This window comes from Fusarium phalaenopsidis (assembly GCF_050370095.1).
Source record: "Fusarium phalaenopsidis strain FUZ10S chromosome Unknown contig_32304, whole genome shotgun sequence".
Lineage (NCBI taxonomy): Eukaryota > Fungi > Ascomycota > Sordariomycetes > Hypocreales > Nectriaceae > Fusarium > Fusarium phalaenopsidis.
The window spans coordinates 80,710-97,449 of NW_028145404.1; the positions used below are offsets into that span (position 1 = coordinate 80,710).

Below are 16,740 nucleotides of genomic sequence, written 5' to 3' on the forward strand. Positions count from 1 at the left end.
TCCGTTAAGTCCGAGTCTAAGATTCCCATCTGGCCACGGACCTCTTTAAAAATGACAATTGCCGAGCTGCATGCGGGCCACGGAACAGCCAAAAATGTGACCGAGCTCTTTCGCTCGCAGCTAGTTACAAATCAGCCTCAGAAGCATCGGAACAAATGTGGGCGGGCTTGCTAAAGCTGGGCTATATAACCGGCATATCCAGAAGACCACTATGATGTCGACTTGAAGCATTGATTAAAAACTTACTACTATTACCACCGCCTCTCACTCTTTCTGCAACATGGCACGTATCTTCATCACTGGGTCTGCTGATGGCTTCGGCCTTGAGGCTGCTCGTCAACTCGTTCAACGCAAGCACACCGTCTACCTCCATGCGCGTAACGCCATGCGCGCAGCCGACGCTAAGGCGAACTGCCCTGGCGCTGCAGGCATCTTTATCGCCGACTTGTCACTTGTGTCGGAGACAAAGAAACTCGCCGACGACATCAACGCTGCCGGACCCTTTGATGTCATTATCCACAATGCTGGCATGCTCTACGGACCGTTCCGAAAAACGCCTGATACGGGAATTCCGGCCATGGTGGCTGTTAATGTCCTTGCACCTTACATTCTGACTTCCCTCATAACCCCTCCGAAGCGGCTCGCTTTTATTTCGTCTCAGTTGCACCGCCAGGCCGATACTAGGATCGAAGATATCTTCTGGCTTGAGCGAGGAGAAGCTCAGTTCCAGGATTTTCCTGCTTACTGCGACTCAAAGCTACATGTGATGCTACTAGCTAATGCGGTAGCAAGACGGTTCAAAAACACGTCGGTTACTTCTGTTCACCCTGGCTGGGTGGCTACGAAGATTGGCGGCGAGGGCGCACCAGATACGCTGGAAGATGGCGTGCAGACATATGTTATGCTGGCTGAAGGAGACTATGATCAAACCTTGACTGGAAAGTACTTTGAGCCAAAGAAGCGACTGGGCGAACCGCTTCCGGAGTCTGGTGAGGTTGATCTGCAAGAGAAGGTGGTCAAGGCTTGCGAGAAGATTGCAGGATTAAAGCTCCCTGCGTAATCAGGCTAGGAACATGCAGCTTAGGAATAAATGTGCTCTGATGATGAAGAATGGATGTTCGTGTGCCTTGCAAGATATATGCGCAACCTAGGTTGATAGTGCCAAAAATACCAAATTCTCACTATGCAGAAATGGGCTACGAGGTGCAAGGTGGGCAATCCGTGCTTGGCTAACAAGACATAGGAAGAAAATTGTAGATTGGTGAAGAGCACTGCCCACCAACTTCACATGTTGGGTCCTCAAGGCCACCATATTTTCAACCGGCCGATGCTCAGGCCCAGACCGTGGTAACGCAAGCCCATGTTATTATTGCAAACAAGTTACGGTAGAAAAAGCCATCAGTGACGCAATCCACGTATTTGTCAAAGTCTGTGAAGAATGGCTTTAATACTAGCCTTTTGTACGAATCAAAAGCTGTTTTCATGGCATTGTGCTAGTACAGACAGTGTTTTACAGCATTGGGTTTTGATGCTGCTGTGTGTCTCTCGGTGTGTTCTTTGATTCTGTGTATGACGGATACGTCATTGAAAAAGAAACATTGTGCTAGTATTTACCTGAGTCGTGGTCGGTATGGTCAACCCGGAAACTCTAATTAGTAGGTTCCCGGTGAAGCCATTGGTCTTCGGCATTATGGTGGGCGAGGAGGAAAACACGAGTTTTGTAAGCGCATCACGAAGGTAGCCTAGCCAATCTACTACTGTTGGACTTCTACTAAGCGCATCGCAGGTATATAAGAGTTCTTGTGAAAGCCATTTCGCAACTGGGAAACAACGACGACAAATCCTTTTCTCTCTCTTGAGTATCAAATCTTATCTATACTACTCTCACTTCTCACTCATCACCATGGCATCCCAATATGCAAAGGATCAGCCTGAAGGCTTTGTCAATGCCATCAAGCATGTGGCCATTGTTGGCGTACGTATTCCTATCCTAGACTTTCAACGCTCTGACAAGATGTTGATTTCCCCCAAGGCCACAGGACAGATAGGCAAGGTGTTCACTGAGCATCTCAAGTCGCCTGGAAACCAGACGGTCACCGCCCTTACCCGTAAAGGCAGTAACACTATCGTGCCGGATGGCGTAAAGCTTGCTCACGTCGACTATGACGACGAAGCTACGCTGATCGAAGCCTTGAAAGGGCAGGACTTCTTGGTCATCACCATGGCCCTTACTGCACCCCCAGACACGCACAGCAAAATCGTCAGGGCGGCCGGAAAGGCAGGAGTCCCTTACATCGTGCCCAACGCCTATGGTGTAAACTTCTATGCCAACTCAAAGATGCAAGAGGACATCGAAGCGCTCAAGTACATCTACGCCAGGGTCAAGGAGATTGAGGAGGTTGGTTCCCAGTGGCTCGCCATTACACCCAACTTCTGGTACGAATACAGCCTCGGTGTTGGCCCTTTCACATACGGCTTCGATTTCCCGAACAAATCTGTCACCTTCTACGATGATGGAAAGACTCGCGTCAACACGACTACTTGGCCACAGACTGGACGTGCATTGGTCTCGTTGGTCAACTTCAAGAAGCTCCCAGAGGATGAAAACGACAAGTCCACCACCCTGGCACAGTTCGTGAACAAACCGGTTTACATTAAGAGCTTCACTCTCAACCAGCGGGAGTTACTCGATAGCGTCAACAAGCTACTGGGTCAGACTGACAAAGACTGGACCATCACCTACCAGCCTGCCGCTGAGCGTTTCCAGCAGGGGTTGGAGGAGCTTTCCAAGGGAGTTGGCGCTGGCTTCCTGAAGGCCCTGTACGCTCGCTCGTTCTACCCGACTGGCGAAGGTGTTTTTGAAACCCACAATAGCCTTCTGGGTTTGCCCGAGGAGAGCCTGGCTGAAGCTACACTGGCTTCGCATAACTGGGCTATTGCACAAGCTAAGAAGGCCGAGAAATAAGGTGCTTAAGGTCTAGATACTGCTAGTACTTTTGAATATATTTGTGTCTCAAAAATCTATTTACGATGTCTTATGCTAGTGGGTTCAGATGCTGTCATGCATTGATTGTTGTGTTCTTCATTGTTGTGGCCAATTTCCCCTTTCTTGGCCGTCAGTCTTGTACCTTGTTGTGATAACTGATTCCCAATCTCAGCCCTGCCACTGAAATCGGCTTTGCTGCAGCATCTCTATTACCCCCGTCGGTAGCAACCCCTTCTCGAGAATAACCAAGCCGCCAAACCGCGCAACCATCTCTTTCGAGTGCTGCAGGCAAGCCCACTGGTCGTAAGGCGCCATGTCGTCCCAATCCTCGGGTAGCAGCCCCGAGAGGATTTTAGGCGGCTCCAGTGGCTTCGGTAGGGGCTCCTGGCTGATACCCTGGAAAGCGGTTCTCAACCCTGATGACGTCCTCTCCCTGTGCCGAGTGTACTCCTCGAAGCTGAAGAAGGTGTTATCGTCTTCTAAGTCCATGAAGTCAGGGTAGAATTGTTCGTTGTTATCCAAGTCGTTACACTGATCGTCCGACGACTCAAACGCCTTCTTTGCAGCGTCGTAGTTTAGCTTCTCCCCCTCAAGGAACCTGTCCATCTCGGCATCTACGTCTTCGGGCATCCCATCGCGGTAAATGTAAGGCGTCAAGAATGGGTTCTGGAGACCCAGGCCGCCCAGAGCGACGGGCGTGTATAGGAAGCCGTCAGGCACGTCGGTAATGCCGAACCGCTCGGCGAGCATCACCTTCAGCCGGGTGCCAACGCCACCACGCAGCGAGGGGAAGAGTACTTGCTGGATATGACGGAATGTGCTGAGAATAGCATCAACATGGGCGCGAGAATAGCACCTGGCAAGAGACCCGAAGTTGGTCGCGAAGAAGCGGCAGCCGTAGGTGTTCCATGCCCGGATCCAGTCTAGAGTGTTTGTGCACGCGCCGAGTTGAAGGCGGAGTTCATCAATGTGCGCGTCTACCTTGGCTTTGTCGATGACGAACCTGCCGGCGGCCGTGTCAAGCTTCAGGAAGCCCCAGGTGACATCACCTGAAGGGAGACCTACGGCCTCGTCAACCTGACCGCCGCGGCTGCCTGGATGGATAGTGGTGCTGCCTGTCTTGTCCTCGTTCAGCTCAAGACCAAACAGATTAGTGAACTCGTTTATGACTCGCCAGGCCGTGGCACACGTCTCGGCTGAGTTCCAGAGCCACATGTCGTCGTGAAGGCGGTAGAGGCGAGCACCACTGGCCCTCTGGTTAACGTCAAAGTCAAGACAGAAGAGGACTGACTCGGAGAAGAAATCAGCCAGGGGCGTACTGAGCGATATGCCCCTCTTGCGTGTCCGAGAAGGTGTGCCACGGGAGTCGTCTTCGAATCGAAGTGGGCATTCGAGGACCTGGCGGAAGAAGTTGATCCAGTCGGGCTGCACGCCGAAGAACTCAAGAACAGCAAAGATGGACGCGTGAGGGAGGCTTGGGCCGAACCACCTGAAGTCGGAGCGTATGACGGTAGTCTCGCGGCCGAGCTTGTTCTGTACGATGATATGGGTTTGTAACGTTTGCAGCAGCTTCTGAACCACTGCGATGGGAGATTTGCGGTTATCGTCTACGCTTGCCTTGTCGTCGCCGTAGCCGCCACGCTGCTCGTCAATTTCGCGGGGCAACTGATCCAGAAAGATCTCATTGTCGAAATGGTCGTCGAGTAGGTTCGAGAGAGAGTAGCTGGTAGTTTTGCCCTCTGCCGATCCAAGGAAGTGTTGTCGACGGCGGGCTTCCTCCTTACTTAGGGCAGGAAATGCCGGTTTCATCACCTGGCGCTGCTTACAGAAGGTCTCGGCTGCCTGGCGTAGCATGACACACCATCTCCTGCCGATGTAGTAGAGAAACAGGGACTGGAGGAGGTCCTCGTCCGGGTAGAAGCGGTAGCGGCCGTTGAGATGGCGGCGGGGCTCGACAATGCAATCACCATCCCATTCCCACGAGGCCCGTGTCCGCATGCGCATGTTGAGGACGTCCGCGATCTCCCGAAGAACCACCTTATTGCCTAGGAAGTCGTTGAGGGTCATGCGCTTCTGGTCGTTCAAAAGATTAGTCCTGAGGAGTCCCTGGATACAATGCTGCAGTGAGTCCTCGTCAAAATGAGTTTCGAGGTCCCAGGTTTGCTGGAAAGACTTGATTGATGCCACGAGGTCGTTGTAGGCCTTTTTGACGTGACTGGACCCTCCAGATTGAAAGAGGTTACCGAGATAAGTCTTGATGGCTTCCCCATCTACCTCCTTGGCAGAAAAGACGTACTGTTCCCAAACGGTGCGCTGCTCCTGGCTCTCGGCGCGTGGGACACGGAGATGGCTGGAGTCAGATTCGCTGGTCGAGATCCACTCGTCGATCAGCTTGGCATACAGCTCGGCGAAGCGGTGCTTTTCCGAGCAGGCGTCCAGTTCGTTACGCAAGTCATGCTCGTAGCTTTCTATAGCTTCCTGGGAAACGGAGGGGTCGTTTTCTGCCTGAAGGAGGAATCGCTGGAGAGTTTCGGTCGTGGGCTGCGACAATGAAGAGGTGGTGGACAGTTTGGCAGCGCCGTCAACTAAAATCCTGGCCCGTTTAGGGCTGGGCTCATCGTCTGCATCACGCAGTAGCGCGGTCTTTGCGGACTCGTAGGCGACCTTCTGCCTGGCCAATTGGTTGAACTTAGTGCGGGTAATGGAGTGGAGAGTGTGCGAAAAAACTTGGGATGGGGCCATGTTGACAGAGAGCTCCGGTGCAAGTCTAGAGAGGTTCGGGCTTCTATATAGTGCTTGTGTATATGCAAGATGTGAAGAAGCTCGAGCTTGAACAGGGTTGGCTAAAAGGACAAGCTGGGGGGATTTATAGAAGATAGTCTAACCAAACCTTAGGCCAACAAGGTTAATATGACCCACGCTTAGCATGCAACGGGTAAGATTTCGTCGTATTTTCGTATTCATATAAATTCGTGATTGGACGCATCGTAATGACTTACCCAGTAAGGGGCCGCTGCCTAGTACACCCATAAGCAAAGGTACTGGATCAGCTGAGGTCCCGGTGTGAGTCATGTCTCATATCATATATCCATGGTTTCATCCAATCAAGATCCAGTGCTGTGGGTTAACAACTGAGACTATCACAATCAGCTAACAATCGCGCTCAGCAGTACTCTTCATTTGAAACTTCCCCGAGGAAAAAAATTGTCACTGCGAGATTCATCAGATATCTGGCAGCAATCTCTGAAACCACTTTCCTCCTTGCCTACTATAAACAACGTATCCGCTTTTGGGGGCTGGAAGGATTTTACGGAAGAATATCCGGAAACCCCGGTCATTGGTACAGACACTGCGCCCATCTACCCATGTTTCGGTCCATGTAACGTCGACTTTAATCCTTCCTTTAGCGTGTAATAGAACGATCCTCAGGAGTAGAGGTTTGAAGTGGTTTGCGCAAATTATATTCACATGCGGGGGATGGCTGGCAGCGTCTTCGACTGGACCATCTCTCCAAGCAAGTATACCATCATCTGAGGGCTGGTGGCCATGTTGGAAACCACGAAGAATGGCCGAATGTCGTGGTTAATTACATAACTATCTATCAATCACAACACAGAAATGGGTCAGTGGGGCATCGTCCTCATCAAAGGGGAGAAACTGGGCAGGCCGCTCACGTCATGGAGGATAACGCTTAGAAGGTGGCTATGAAGGCAGCCGGGTTCGTCAATAGTTAAATATCTTCTCAAAAGGTACCTGTTTCTCTATTAGCTACCAGATTGTGTATGGATATGACTAAATGGCCAGACGTGTCCCGTTGGTGGATGGCCCGACGACGAAAGGCTTAAGGAGGTTGGAAGCTGGTTGTGGCTCGCTCGCGAGCAGAGCGCTCAGGGTTACCTTCCTTATTATGGCTAAAGCACTGGGTTAAAACAAGGACGAGGCTAAGGCCTATGCGTATTAGCTGAACCTTGAGTTTCGTTCAAAAGTTTTCGTCCCTATACATGACAGAAGATTGTCTGTGGCCGAAGGCCGGATAGCCAGCACGCCTGATGCTTGGAACAGTATAAAATGTGCATGGAATATAAAGTTTTACTCTTTAAAGCGGCCTGGGACTATTTTATCCCCAAGCAGGGCGAGTTTTGTCATGTCTCGTGCCTTCTACCGAAATACAGGTGCTGCCCCTAATGCAGTCGTGGCCGGTTTTTAACAATTTACCCTATTGTTGGTCTCAACAACGTCTCTAAGGAGACTATCAACCATAACAACAAAAGCTCCTGTGATAAATGCATGATAAAATTAGAACTCAATGCCGCAAAAGACCGTAGCATAGGTAATTTCGAGGATAAAGCTCTGGAAGTCTGGCTAGAGCCTGTCTCTACGACATCCTATTTTTCAGGGCACTGTTGAGTTTGGGTCGAAAGTGGGCTTAGGCCCTGATCTTTTCGTGACAAAAGTGCGTTTTTAAACATTTAAAGTAGAGCCCGAAGCGAAGCTACTCCCAGTTAGGCATTAGTTTTTAAATTTATTAACTTTTTACGCGATTTTTAATATTATAGAGAGTTATATAAGCTCACTTAATATACCTTTTTCGCTATAAACTTAATAGAGGAAAGTTACTAAGAGAATACCTTAAAAACCCTGCTTTTCCTATATAAAAGTTATCTATTTTTTATATATCTATAGAATTATATAAAAGTCAGGTTTCTAAATAAAAACGCGAGGCTAATAAGGCTATATTATACCCGCCCCCTAGTAATATATATTAAAATACTAGAAATAACTAATACTAATATTAATAATAGCTCTAATAAGGATTACAAGGATCTTAAAGACCTCTTAATCGCCTAGGTCTTATTATAGTATGCCAGATTATCTTCTAGGTTAAAAAGGCGCTCTTCTCTTAAGAGGGGAGCCCAGCGAGGGATTATTAACTCTAGCGGGCTAATAGCTATATTTAAGAAGGCTAAGGGTTTCTTAAAGGGTAATAAGAGGGTATTTAAAGAGATATTTTACTTAATAAAGCCTATTTTTTATAAGTTAGTAATATAATTATATAATAATATAAGGCTTAAGGGCATATATAACTAAAGCCTTAAATAAAAAGTTATAATCTTCTTATATATTATTAATTAGGGCTATATATAGAGGGCAGCGGCGTATTATTTTAGTATTATATAATATATAGTCTTATATATTATAGCTATAATATATATAATAAGCGAGCGCTATAGATAAGTAAGCGCTATACTTTTCTTAACCCTCTTTAATAAGATTATAATAAAAACATAATAAATTAATTAATTAATTAAAACTACTCGCTATACTCTTCCCCAGAGGTCTTAATTACTACTTAATATATTCTAGTATTATAACTAGGCTTACTATATACTCTATAGTGCCGAACTCTTAGTCACGCTAACCTTCCTTAACCACCACTTCTCGACGATTTAGCTATTACCTGCGCATTAATATCTATCTAATTAATTACTTACCTTCCTTTTTCTACTATTATTACCCCTCTCTTCTATAGCTAGGTTCTTTTTGCCCTTCAGCGCTAACTTAGTATCTCATTCGCCTATAAAAGATCTTATATCTTAGCCCTTAATAATACTATCTTATATATAATTACCTTTATTCCCTTAGAAAGATACTTTAATGCCTTAAGAATTAACTCTAAGGAGCTACTTTAATATCTTTTAATTTATCTTTTAAGGTATTTAAACTAAGATTTAGCCTTAAGTATTATCCTTAGGGTCTTTAAAGCCTAAGGGGTTAAAGGCCTAGCCTCTTCCTTAACCAGCGTTAGAGTTTATAGCTATATATTAAGTGTGACGATCGTGTGTTTCCCAAGGGATAAACCGGTCGTGCAGGGTTTATGTTGGCAGAGAGTGCTGGGCGTAGTCTGAGCAATAGGTTGTAAGTCACGTCTGGTAATATGCTCAATGGTATTGAGTGTAACCAAGTTGTATTGATAGCTGAGGTAGCTAGTACATAAGAAAGTACAATGAGCGTGTTCTATATACTTGGGATCAATCCTTGGACCGACGTTCTCTGGGTTCGGTCCATTGGTAGGGCCGACGTTTTCAACGTTCGGTCCTGGGACCCATGGGAGCGACGTTCGGTTTCCTCGGTCCTGCTTAGTCAGAGTGTTTTCTGCCATGCTTCCCCGCCTGGCCCATGTCATGGCCGTGACACGAGGTTCCCTCCCCGTTGGTCTTGTCCTCAAGACCAGTTTCAGCGGCCAAGTGTTGTCGGTGGGTAACTCTGACTTGTAAAAATTTCCTTTTGCTGACGTGATGTCAGGCCGGGTTTCCAAGCGTACTTCTTTGCGAAAGCTTTCCGAAGCGCAGGGTCTTTCTGCTTATATTGAGGCTTTTGGTTCCGAAATCATGCCTTGTACTCGTTGTTTCCGCCAGGGTCTGTCCTGTAAGGTGGTTTCCGATCGTTCCAACCGTTGCTCCAATTGTGTTGATGCGAAGGTTGTGTGCGATGGGGCCGGCGTGGCTTCCTTCCGTGAGTGGGTGTCAGTGCTTTTTCACGGCGGTTTGGCTGATTTCTTGTAGTTGCGAAAAATATCCGGGAGCGCAAACGCCTGGAAGGTGAGGAGGCTGAAGCAGAGGCTGCTTTGGAGGAGGCGATGGCTAAGCTTGCCCGCATTCGGAAGCAGAAGAGGTTGCTCAAAGCGCGTGGTGACGAGGCTTTTGAGCGCGGCTTACGTGCCTTGGAGGAATCGGGCGAGCTCCGTGAGGAGTCGTCCGCTGTTGTGGAGGCGCATTCTTTTGGGGCCATTGACTTGATTGATTGGAACGCTGTTGGTCTTGACGAGCCTGTGCTTGGCGTTGTTGGTGGAAGTCCTTCAGAAGGCGTTGTGCACCAGTGAGGTGTTCTGGGGGTTCCCATGTGTTTTCTGAGTCGGGGTAGTCCTTCCATTTGATGAAATACATTGTTTTGCCATTGATTTTGTTCATGTCGAGGATGGCTTCTACGATGTATTCTTCTGGTCCGTCGATTTCTGTGTCTGGTTCTTTATTTGTTTTCACCTGGATGGTGTCTTGTGCTGGCTCGAGTAATGAAATGTGAAAGATTGGATGGAGCTTGACCTTGGGTGGTAAGTCCAGTTCGTAGTTATGTTTCGAAATTTTCTGCTTAATCTTGTATGGTCCGATGTATTTGTAGTCGAGTTTTTTGTTTTGTCGTTTTGTTTCGATGTTTTTTGTTGCGAGGTAGACCATGTCTCCCTCCGAGAGGATCGGTCCTCGATTCTTTTCTTATTGGCGTATGCCGTCATTTTGTTTCTGACGAATTCGAGTTCTGTTTTCATTTCTTCATGTAGGTTTCGTAATTGGTCGCTGGTGAGGATCGCCTTGGGGTTGATGATGGCGTCTCGGGATTGTCGGTAAATGTCTGGTGTGAACCCGAAATTGGCGTATGCTGGTGTGACCTTGGTGCTTTCGTTGGTTGCTGTGTTGTAGGCTAGCTGGGCAGCTGGTAGCTTTTCAACCCAGTTGTTTTGCTCGTAGTTGATATAGCATCGGAGGTATTGTTCCAGTGTTTGATTCATGCGTTCCGTTTGTCCGTCTGTCTCCTTGTGGTATGCAGTGGAGAGTTTGTGATTGATTCCCAAGTATCCTGTGAGGCTCTGCCAGAATTTTGATGCAATGGTGGTCCTCGATCTGTGATGATCTCGAGTGGTAGTCCATGTGTTTTGGCAATGTGGAAATAGAAGAGATAGGCGAATTCTTCGGCCGTTGTTGCTTCTCTATAAGGTATGAAATAGGAGAATTTCGTGAGTCTGTCCACGATGACGAGAATGCTATCGTAGAAGTTTCCAGTGGCTGGTTCTTCTGATAGGGGTAGTTTGGTGATGAAATCCATAGTGATTGAGTCCCATGGTTGTTGTGCAACTGGGAGTGGTTGTAGTTTTCCGTATGGTTTGTGGCGTCGTGCCTTGGTTTTCGCGCAGAGGTCGCATTGGTTGGCGATGGTTGAAACAATTTTCTTCATATTGAGGAAAAGTAAACGTCGTTTTGACTCGTTCTAGGGTTTTATTGATTCCTTGGTGTCCGTGTAGCAGGTGTTTGTGTATTTCGCGTACGAGGTCGTGTTGTAGTTCCTGTGGTACTTGTTGTTTGTCTGTTTTCTCATTGTCTGGGAGGTGTTGGTTGTATTCTAGGATTCTCGTGAGTAGTGGATTGCCCTGTTCCACTGTGTAGGTTGTTGCAATGATTCGTTGTGTGAGGTGTCCTTCCTGCGTGAACTGCAAGAGTTGTTCCTTTGTCTTGGTTCTTCCCGTGTCTAGGTCGGGGCGTCGGCTGATGGCATCGGCTCTGCCGTTCTCCGTTCCTTTGACGTGGATGATGACGTAGTCGAATTCTGAGAGGTATTCGGCGTACCGGAGTTGGCGTCCGCTGAGTTCTTGTGTTTTCGCGAAGTGGGTGATGTTCTTGTGGTCCGTATATACCTTGATCTGGTGTTGGCTTCCTAGGAGATAGTGCCTGAATTCTTTGAAGGCGTTGACGATTGCGAGGAATTCTTTGTCGTAGATGGGGTAGTTTAGTTCCGCTCCATGTAGCTTGTGGGAGTAGAATGCGATTGGGTGTAGGAGTCCTTTGTCGTCTCGTTGTCCAATCTGTGCGCCTAGGCGAAGTCCGAGGCGTCGGTTTCGAGTTCGATTGGTTGAGATGGGTCGAACATCTTGAGCACTGGTTCGCTCAGGATGAGTTCCTTGATTTTGTCGAAGGCGTCCTTGGCTTTGTTCCCAAATACGAAGGTCTTGTCCTTCTTCGTAAGTTCCGTCAATGGTGCAGCTATCCGTCCGAAGGCTTTGAGGAACTTGCGGTAGTAATTGGCGAATCCAAGGAAGGCTTGTACTTCCTTGACGTTCGTTGGTTCTTCCCATTCCTTGACCGCTGAGACCTTCTTGGGGTCCATTCGTATCTCGTTGTGAGAGATGATGTGTCCGAGGAATTCCACTTCCGGGGCGTGGAATTTGCTTTTCTCGGGTTCCACTAACAACTTGGCGTCTTGTAGTGTTTGCAGTACCTTGTGGACGTGTTCCGTGTGTTCTTCCTCCGTTTTGGAGAAGATGAGGATGTCATCCAGGTAACATACAACGAATATGTCCAGATGTTCTCGTAGCACGTTGTTGATCATTCGTTGGAATGCAGCAGGTGCATTGGTGAGTCCAAAGGGCATAACGAGGTACTCGAATAGTCCGTACTTAGTACGAAAAGCGGTTTTCCATTCGTGTCCTTCTTTGATCCGAATAAGGTTGTAGGCTCCTTTGAGGTCGAGTGCTGTGAAATACTTCATGCCAAAAAGCCGATCCTTCAATTCGCTGATGAGAGGTAGCGGTGTGCGATCCTTGACCGTAATGGCGTTGAGCATCCTGAAGTCGACACAAAGCCGGAGCTTTCCGTTTTTCTTCGGAACGAACATGACGGGGTATCCGACAGATGACTTGCTTTCCTGATATATCCTTTCCGTATCATGTCTTCGATGTATTCCTTCAACACTGGTAGTTGTGCTTCGTTGAGTGGGTAGAGTTTGCTGAAGCCGGGTTGCTTCCCATCGATGAACTCAATTTCTAGGTCGTAGTGTGTATGCTCGGGTAGGCCTGTTTCGAGTTCTTCCGCGAAGAGTTTCTTGTAGATGCGATACTGCCATGGAATGTTCTTGAGTCGCTCTTCTTCTTCCGGGTTATCCTGTGGTTTCTTTTTGTGGAGCTAGGTCCTTTCGAGTTCATGAAACTGTTGCATGACTCGTGCGATCATCCTTTGTCGCTGTCGTTTTCGTCCTTTTTGATGTTTGTGTCTTGTCCCTGTGGGTGGAGAGGTGTCTCGTGTTGGCCTCTGCCTGGCTTCTCCGGTTCCTTCGGTAGAAGTTTGAGATCTCGTGTCGTATTCTGAGTCGTCATTTGCTGTGGAAGGTGTCTCATCGTTGAAAGAGAGCACTTGGCCAGTCTTCCAGTCGAAATGTGGGTTGAATCGTTGTAACCATGGGTACCTGAGTACAAGATCATGTTGCTTGTTCGGTACAACGTCGAATGAAATGCCCTGGTTCTTTCCTTCAACGAAAACTTTGAGGTGATCAATCTCGCTGTCGATGATACCGTTGTTGTAGTCGAAAGGGGTTCCTTCTAGGTTGACAACCGAGTAAGGCGTCTGTTTGTACCTCCATGGTAGCCTGAGCCTATTCGCCGTTGTCGGGTCGAAGTAGTTCTGCTCAGCTCCGCTGTCCACTAAAGCGTTCAACCATTCTCCTCTGACTCGTACTTTCAGTTCTAGGCATCGTCGCCTGTGTACTCCGGTGGTGGAGTAGAGGGCCTTCTGGGGTAATGTATTCCTTGTTCATCCACCCGTCGCCCTGTGTCGGATGGGGTGTCTAGTTTTTTGACATTGCCAGAGCGTAGTTTGTGTGATCAAATTCACACTCGCTGTTTGCGCAGGCGTCGTAGTCGTGCGTGTCGTCCTTTTTGTGCAGCCAGTCCTGGTACTGCCGTTCTTGTTCGGCTCCGGGGTCTTCTTCGTTTTCCTGGCTGATCGTCTTTTGCCAGTCCTCGATCTTGTGAGTGATCCGTTTCTTCTCCTGGAGTGGCGTGGTAGAGTTTTGAAGAATATCGCGCGTTCGCGACGCCGATGGATTCATACCAGTGTACCACTTTGTACCCTTCCGTTTCGTACCATAGGTAGGGTTTATGGTTTGGTTGATGTGGTAGTGGGACGGGGAAGCAATCTTGCTCTTGCTTCTCCTCTCGGTGGGTTTCGCACCAATGGTGTTGGCACGACATCCAAGAGATGCTAGCATGCTCCTGGTGTGTCGGGTATGTCCTTACGTCGTCTCGTGGATTGAAAGGTGCTTCCGGATGTCGAGGGTTTTCGGCCAATTCCCGATGGTAGGCTCGAATGCAAATTTCTTGCTCATCTGACGTTTCCACATGTTCTCGTGCGGTCTGGATGTACCTTTCCCTTAGGCTGTTCCAGTACCTGTTATTGTTTTCGTCGTACAGTTGGGGGTAGTCTTCCTCCTCCCATAGTTCTTTGTCGCTTTTCCGGGGCTTCCTAGAGCGCTCCTGGCGTAGTTCTCTCTGTAGTTGTCGAGCCTTGTGCTCGAACTTGGTTCGATTGATGTTGCTACTGCTTGTCTTGGCAATCCAATCATTGCGTGGCAGTCTGCTGTGTTGGTCTGTTTTTTGTCGTTCGCAGATTTCATCGTATTCCCGTGATGCCTCAATCTGGTGTCGAGGGCATAGGGTATGGTTGCACCGTGTGGGGTCATCTTGTCGGCAGTCCCTTCGGTGGACTGTGGCGGGCACCAAAAGTTGTTCCTTCTTCTTCGTATCCCACAATCCATTTCTTGTGGTCAAATCCTTCTGCGGCGGCTTCTTGGAAGTCGGCTTGTTCGTTCGATGGTTGTTGTGCTGAAGGGGGTGTCGTGGGTTCTTCGATTTTGGGTTCGGCGCGTCTGGTCACGGCGATGGTACGTTGTGACATCAAGTTGCCTGGTTGCTGTCTTCCTTGTTGGGCTCTGGGAGTGGTTTCCATCCCACGTGTTCTGTAATGTGCGAGCGGTTGTTCTTTTGAGGTTTGACTGGTTCGTGGAGTCGTTCCTTCGTAATGTTGTTGATCATATAGTTGCCTTCCGCCTGTTTTTCTGAGAGGTATACTTGGCTGTGTGGCATGTCCAGCTCATCTGGTTGGATGCCGGTTTTGTCGTATCCTTGTCGAGCCATTCCGAGTGTTCTAACGGTGCGGATGGCCGTCTGGGGTTCGGTATCTGCCCAGGTGGATCTTACCTGTTTCTTACCTTCTGGGAGGGGTTGTCGTGGCCTTGGTTGATAGCGTCCCTCCTCCGTATCCCGCTGCTTCTTTCGGCATTCATTTGCCTTGTGTCCCTTCTTGTGGCAGTAGTAACATTCAATGTCCTTGCTGTCCTTCTGGGCTGCTCCAAGTTCCATAGGTCCTGCGTGGGTCCCGTAGGAGGTGTTGCCCCTGGTCTGTTCTCGCCTTCGAGATTGGTTGGCGTTGTTCTTATTGCCCCAAATTCGTCCTTTGTTGGATTTTTTCCATGCGTCGTTCAAACTGTCGGTTGTCGATCTTGATAGTCATGTCGATGTAGTCCTGGAGATTGTCGGGTTTTTCCGTTTTGCAGAGTTCGTCCTTCACCTCATCCTTGAGTCCTTCGTAGAAAGCAATCTGAAGGGCACTTGTTCCCCAATTGAGAAATGAGGTGATTTGTGTGAACTCGGCTGCGTAGGTCGAGGCGGCCTTTGTCTGTCGCAGGTTCTTGAGTTTCTGCGTGGCCTGTTGTTCTTCATCGATGGTTCCGAAGTTGCGTCTGATCGCTTCTTCAAAGTTTTCGTATTCGGCGAAAAGGAGTTGTGTTTCCTCGGTGGGTTCATTCCCGAGAAAGTCGCGCAGCTTGGGTTCAAACCAAGTGAGTGCGTTACCCGTGAGGCATCTGCTGGCGTGTAGGACCTTGCTTTCGGCACTGGCCATCCTGGTGGGAAAGTACCGTTGGTATGCTCTGAGGGACGTAAGAAACGTCCTGACGTGGGTGGCCTGTCCGTTGAATGGTTCTGGGTCCTTGGGTTTGATGATCTCGCCGATGTCTTTGTGGGTAGTACCAGCGGCGGTGTGCTCGAACGTCAGGTTGCCGAGATCGTGAACCTGCTGTTGTGCCAGGTCATTTTGCTGGGCTTGGAGCGTGGTGAGTCGGTCGATCCGGTTCTGTTGTTCGTTGATTGTTTGCTGGTATTGCTGCTGTTGCTGTTCCATGGCTTGGCGGAAGCGTTCCTGCATGTCGTTCATGGATGCCTCCATGCTGGCCAATCGTTCCTGAGTGATCCTGGCGTTGTTGCGTGCGCCGTCCAGGAGGTTGTTATGCTGGATGCTCAGGTGGTTGTACTTATTTCTGAGTTTGCGGACTTCATCTTCGTGTGAGGCCGGGACGATGTGTTCTTCGCCATCGTCATCAGTGTCCATCGGGATGTTAGGTTCCTCTGGTTTGGTCGCGGGCTGTCCCTGTTGGGAGTGACAGGCAGCTTGCTGCGAGGGGTAGAAGGAGATCCAGTGTTGGGTGCCATGGTAACAGTATTGCTCAGAGTATGCAGTACACTACTGAACAAGAGCTATCAACGTGTGACGATCGTGTGTTTCCCAAGGGATAAACCGGTCGTGCAGGGTTTATGTTGGCAGAGAGTGCTGGGCGTAGTCTGAGCAATAGGTTGTAAGTCACGTCTGGTAATATGCTCAATGGTATTGAGTGTAACCAAGTTGTATTGATAGCTGAGGTAGCTAGTACATAAGAAAGTACAATGAGCGTGTTCTATATACTTGGGATCAATCCTTGGACCGACGTTCTCTGGGTTCGGTCCATTGGTAGGGCCGACGTTTTCAACGTTCGGTCCTGGGACCCATGGGAGCGACGTTCGGTTTCCTCGGTCCTGCTTAGTCAGAGTGTTTTCTGCCATGCTTCCCCGCCTGGCCCATGTCATGGCCGTGACAATACTCTCCCTCTTGAAGGCCAATTTCGCTCACGGGAGGAGCTGACGGCAGCGATCAACGCTTAGGTAGCGCTATGAGGCTATGCCTTTATCTCCTAGAGGTCTTTAAAGTCTGTTAGTGGGAGACTTATTGTTACCTTTACCTGTGATCATGTAAGAACCCCTATGGCCATAGGGAAAGGTATACGGAAGTCTATATTACGCCATATAAGATACCTCTTCTCTATCATCGCGAAAGAGAGTATATGCG

General features: G+C 48.7%; 6 protein-coding genes across 6 annotated transcripts; 2 read left to right on the plus strand and 4 right to left on the minus strand.

Moving 5' to 3' along the window:
- Positions 1-280: 280 nt before the first annotated feature.
- Positions 281-1,060, plus strand: LRP88_09365 (uncharacterized protein; the record flags this gene model as incomplete). The annotated part of the gene is made up of 1 exon (XM_083245851.1): positions 281-1,060. One exon carries the CDS (start codon positions 281-283, stop codon positions 1,058-1,060), a length of 780 nt encoding a protein of 259 aa, XP_083096964.1.
- Positions 1,061-1,903: 843 nt separating this feature from the next.
- On the plus strand, positions 1,904-2,965 carry LRP88_09366 (uncharacterized protein; the record flags this gene model as incomplete). The annotated part of the gene is made up of 1 exon (XM_083245852.1): positions 1,904-2,965. The coding sequence occupies one exon, from the start codon at positions 1,904-1,906 to the stop codon at positions 2,963-2,965; it is 1,062 nt and encodes a 353-aa protein (XP_083096965.1).
- Positions 2,966-3,154: 189 nt separating this feature from the next.
- Positions 3,155-5,728, minus strand: LRP88_09367 (uncharacterized protein; the record flags this gene model as incomplete). The annotated part of the gene is made up of 1 exon (XM_083245853.1): positions 3,155-5,728. The coding sequence occupies one exon, from the start codon at positions 5,726-5,728 to the stop codon at positions 3,155-3,157; it is 2,574 nt and encodes an 857-aa protein (XP_083096966.1).
- A 5,895-nt stretch (positions 5,729-11,623) lies between these two features.
- LRP88_09368 (reverse transcriptase family protein) lies at positions 11,624-12,424 on the minus strand (the record flags this gene model as incomplete). Its single annotated transcript, XM_083245854.1, has 1 exon — positions 11,624-12,424. The coding sequence occupies one exon, from the start codon at positions 12,422-12,424 to the stop codon at positions 11,624-11,626; it is 801 nt and encodes a 266-aa protein (XP_083096967.1).
- Positions 12,425-13,369: 945 nt separating this feature from the next.
- On the minus strand, positions 13,370-13,792 carry LRP88_09369 (uncharacterized protein; the record flags this gene model as incomplete). Its single annotated transcript, XM_083245855.1, has 1 exon — positions 13,370-13,792. One exon carries the CDS (start codon positions 13,790-13,792, stop codon positions 13,370-13,372), a length of 423 nt encoding a protein of 140 aa, XP_083096968.1.
- A 1,223-nt stretch (positions 13,793-15,015) lies between these two features.
- Positions 15,016-15,969, minus strand: LRP88_09370 (uncharacterized protein; the record flags this gene model as incomplete). The annotated part of the gene is made up of 1 exon (XM_083245856.1): positions 15,016-15,969. The coding sequence occupies one exon, from the start codon at positions 15,967-15,969 to the stop codon at positions 15,016-15,018; it is 954 nt and encodes a 317-aa protein (XP_083096969.1).
- Positions 15,970-16,740: the final 771 nt, after the last annotated feature.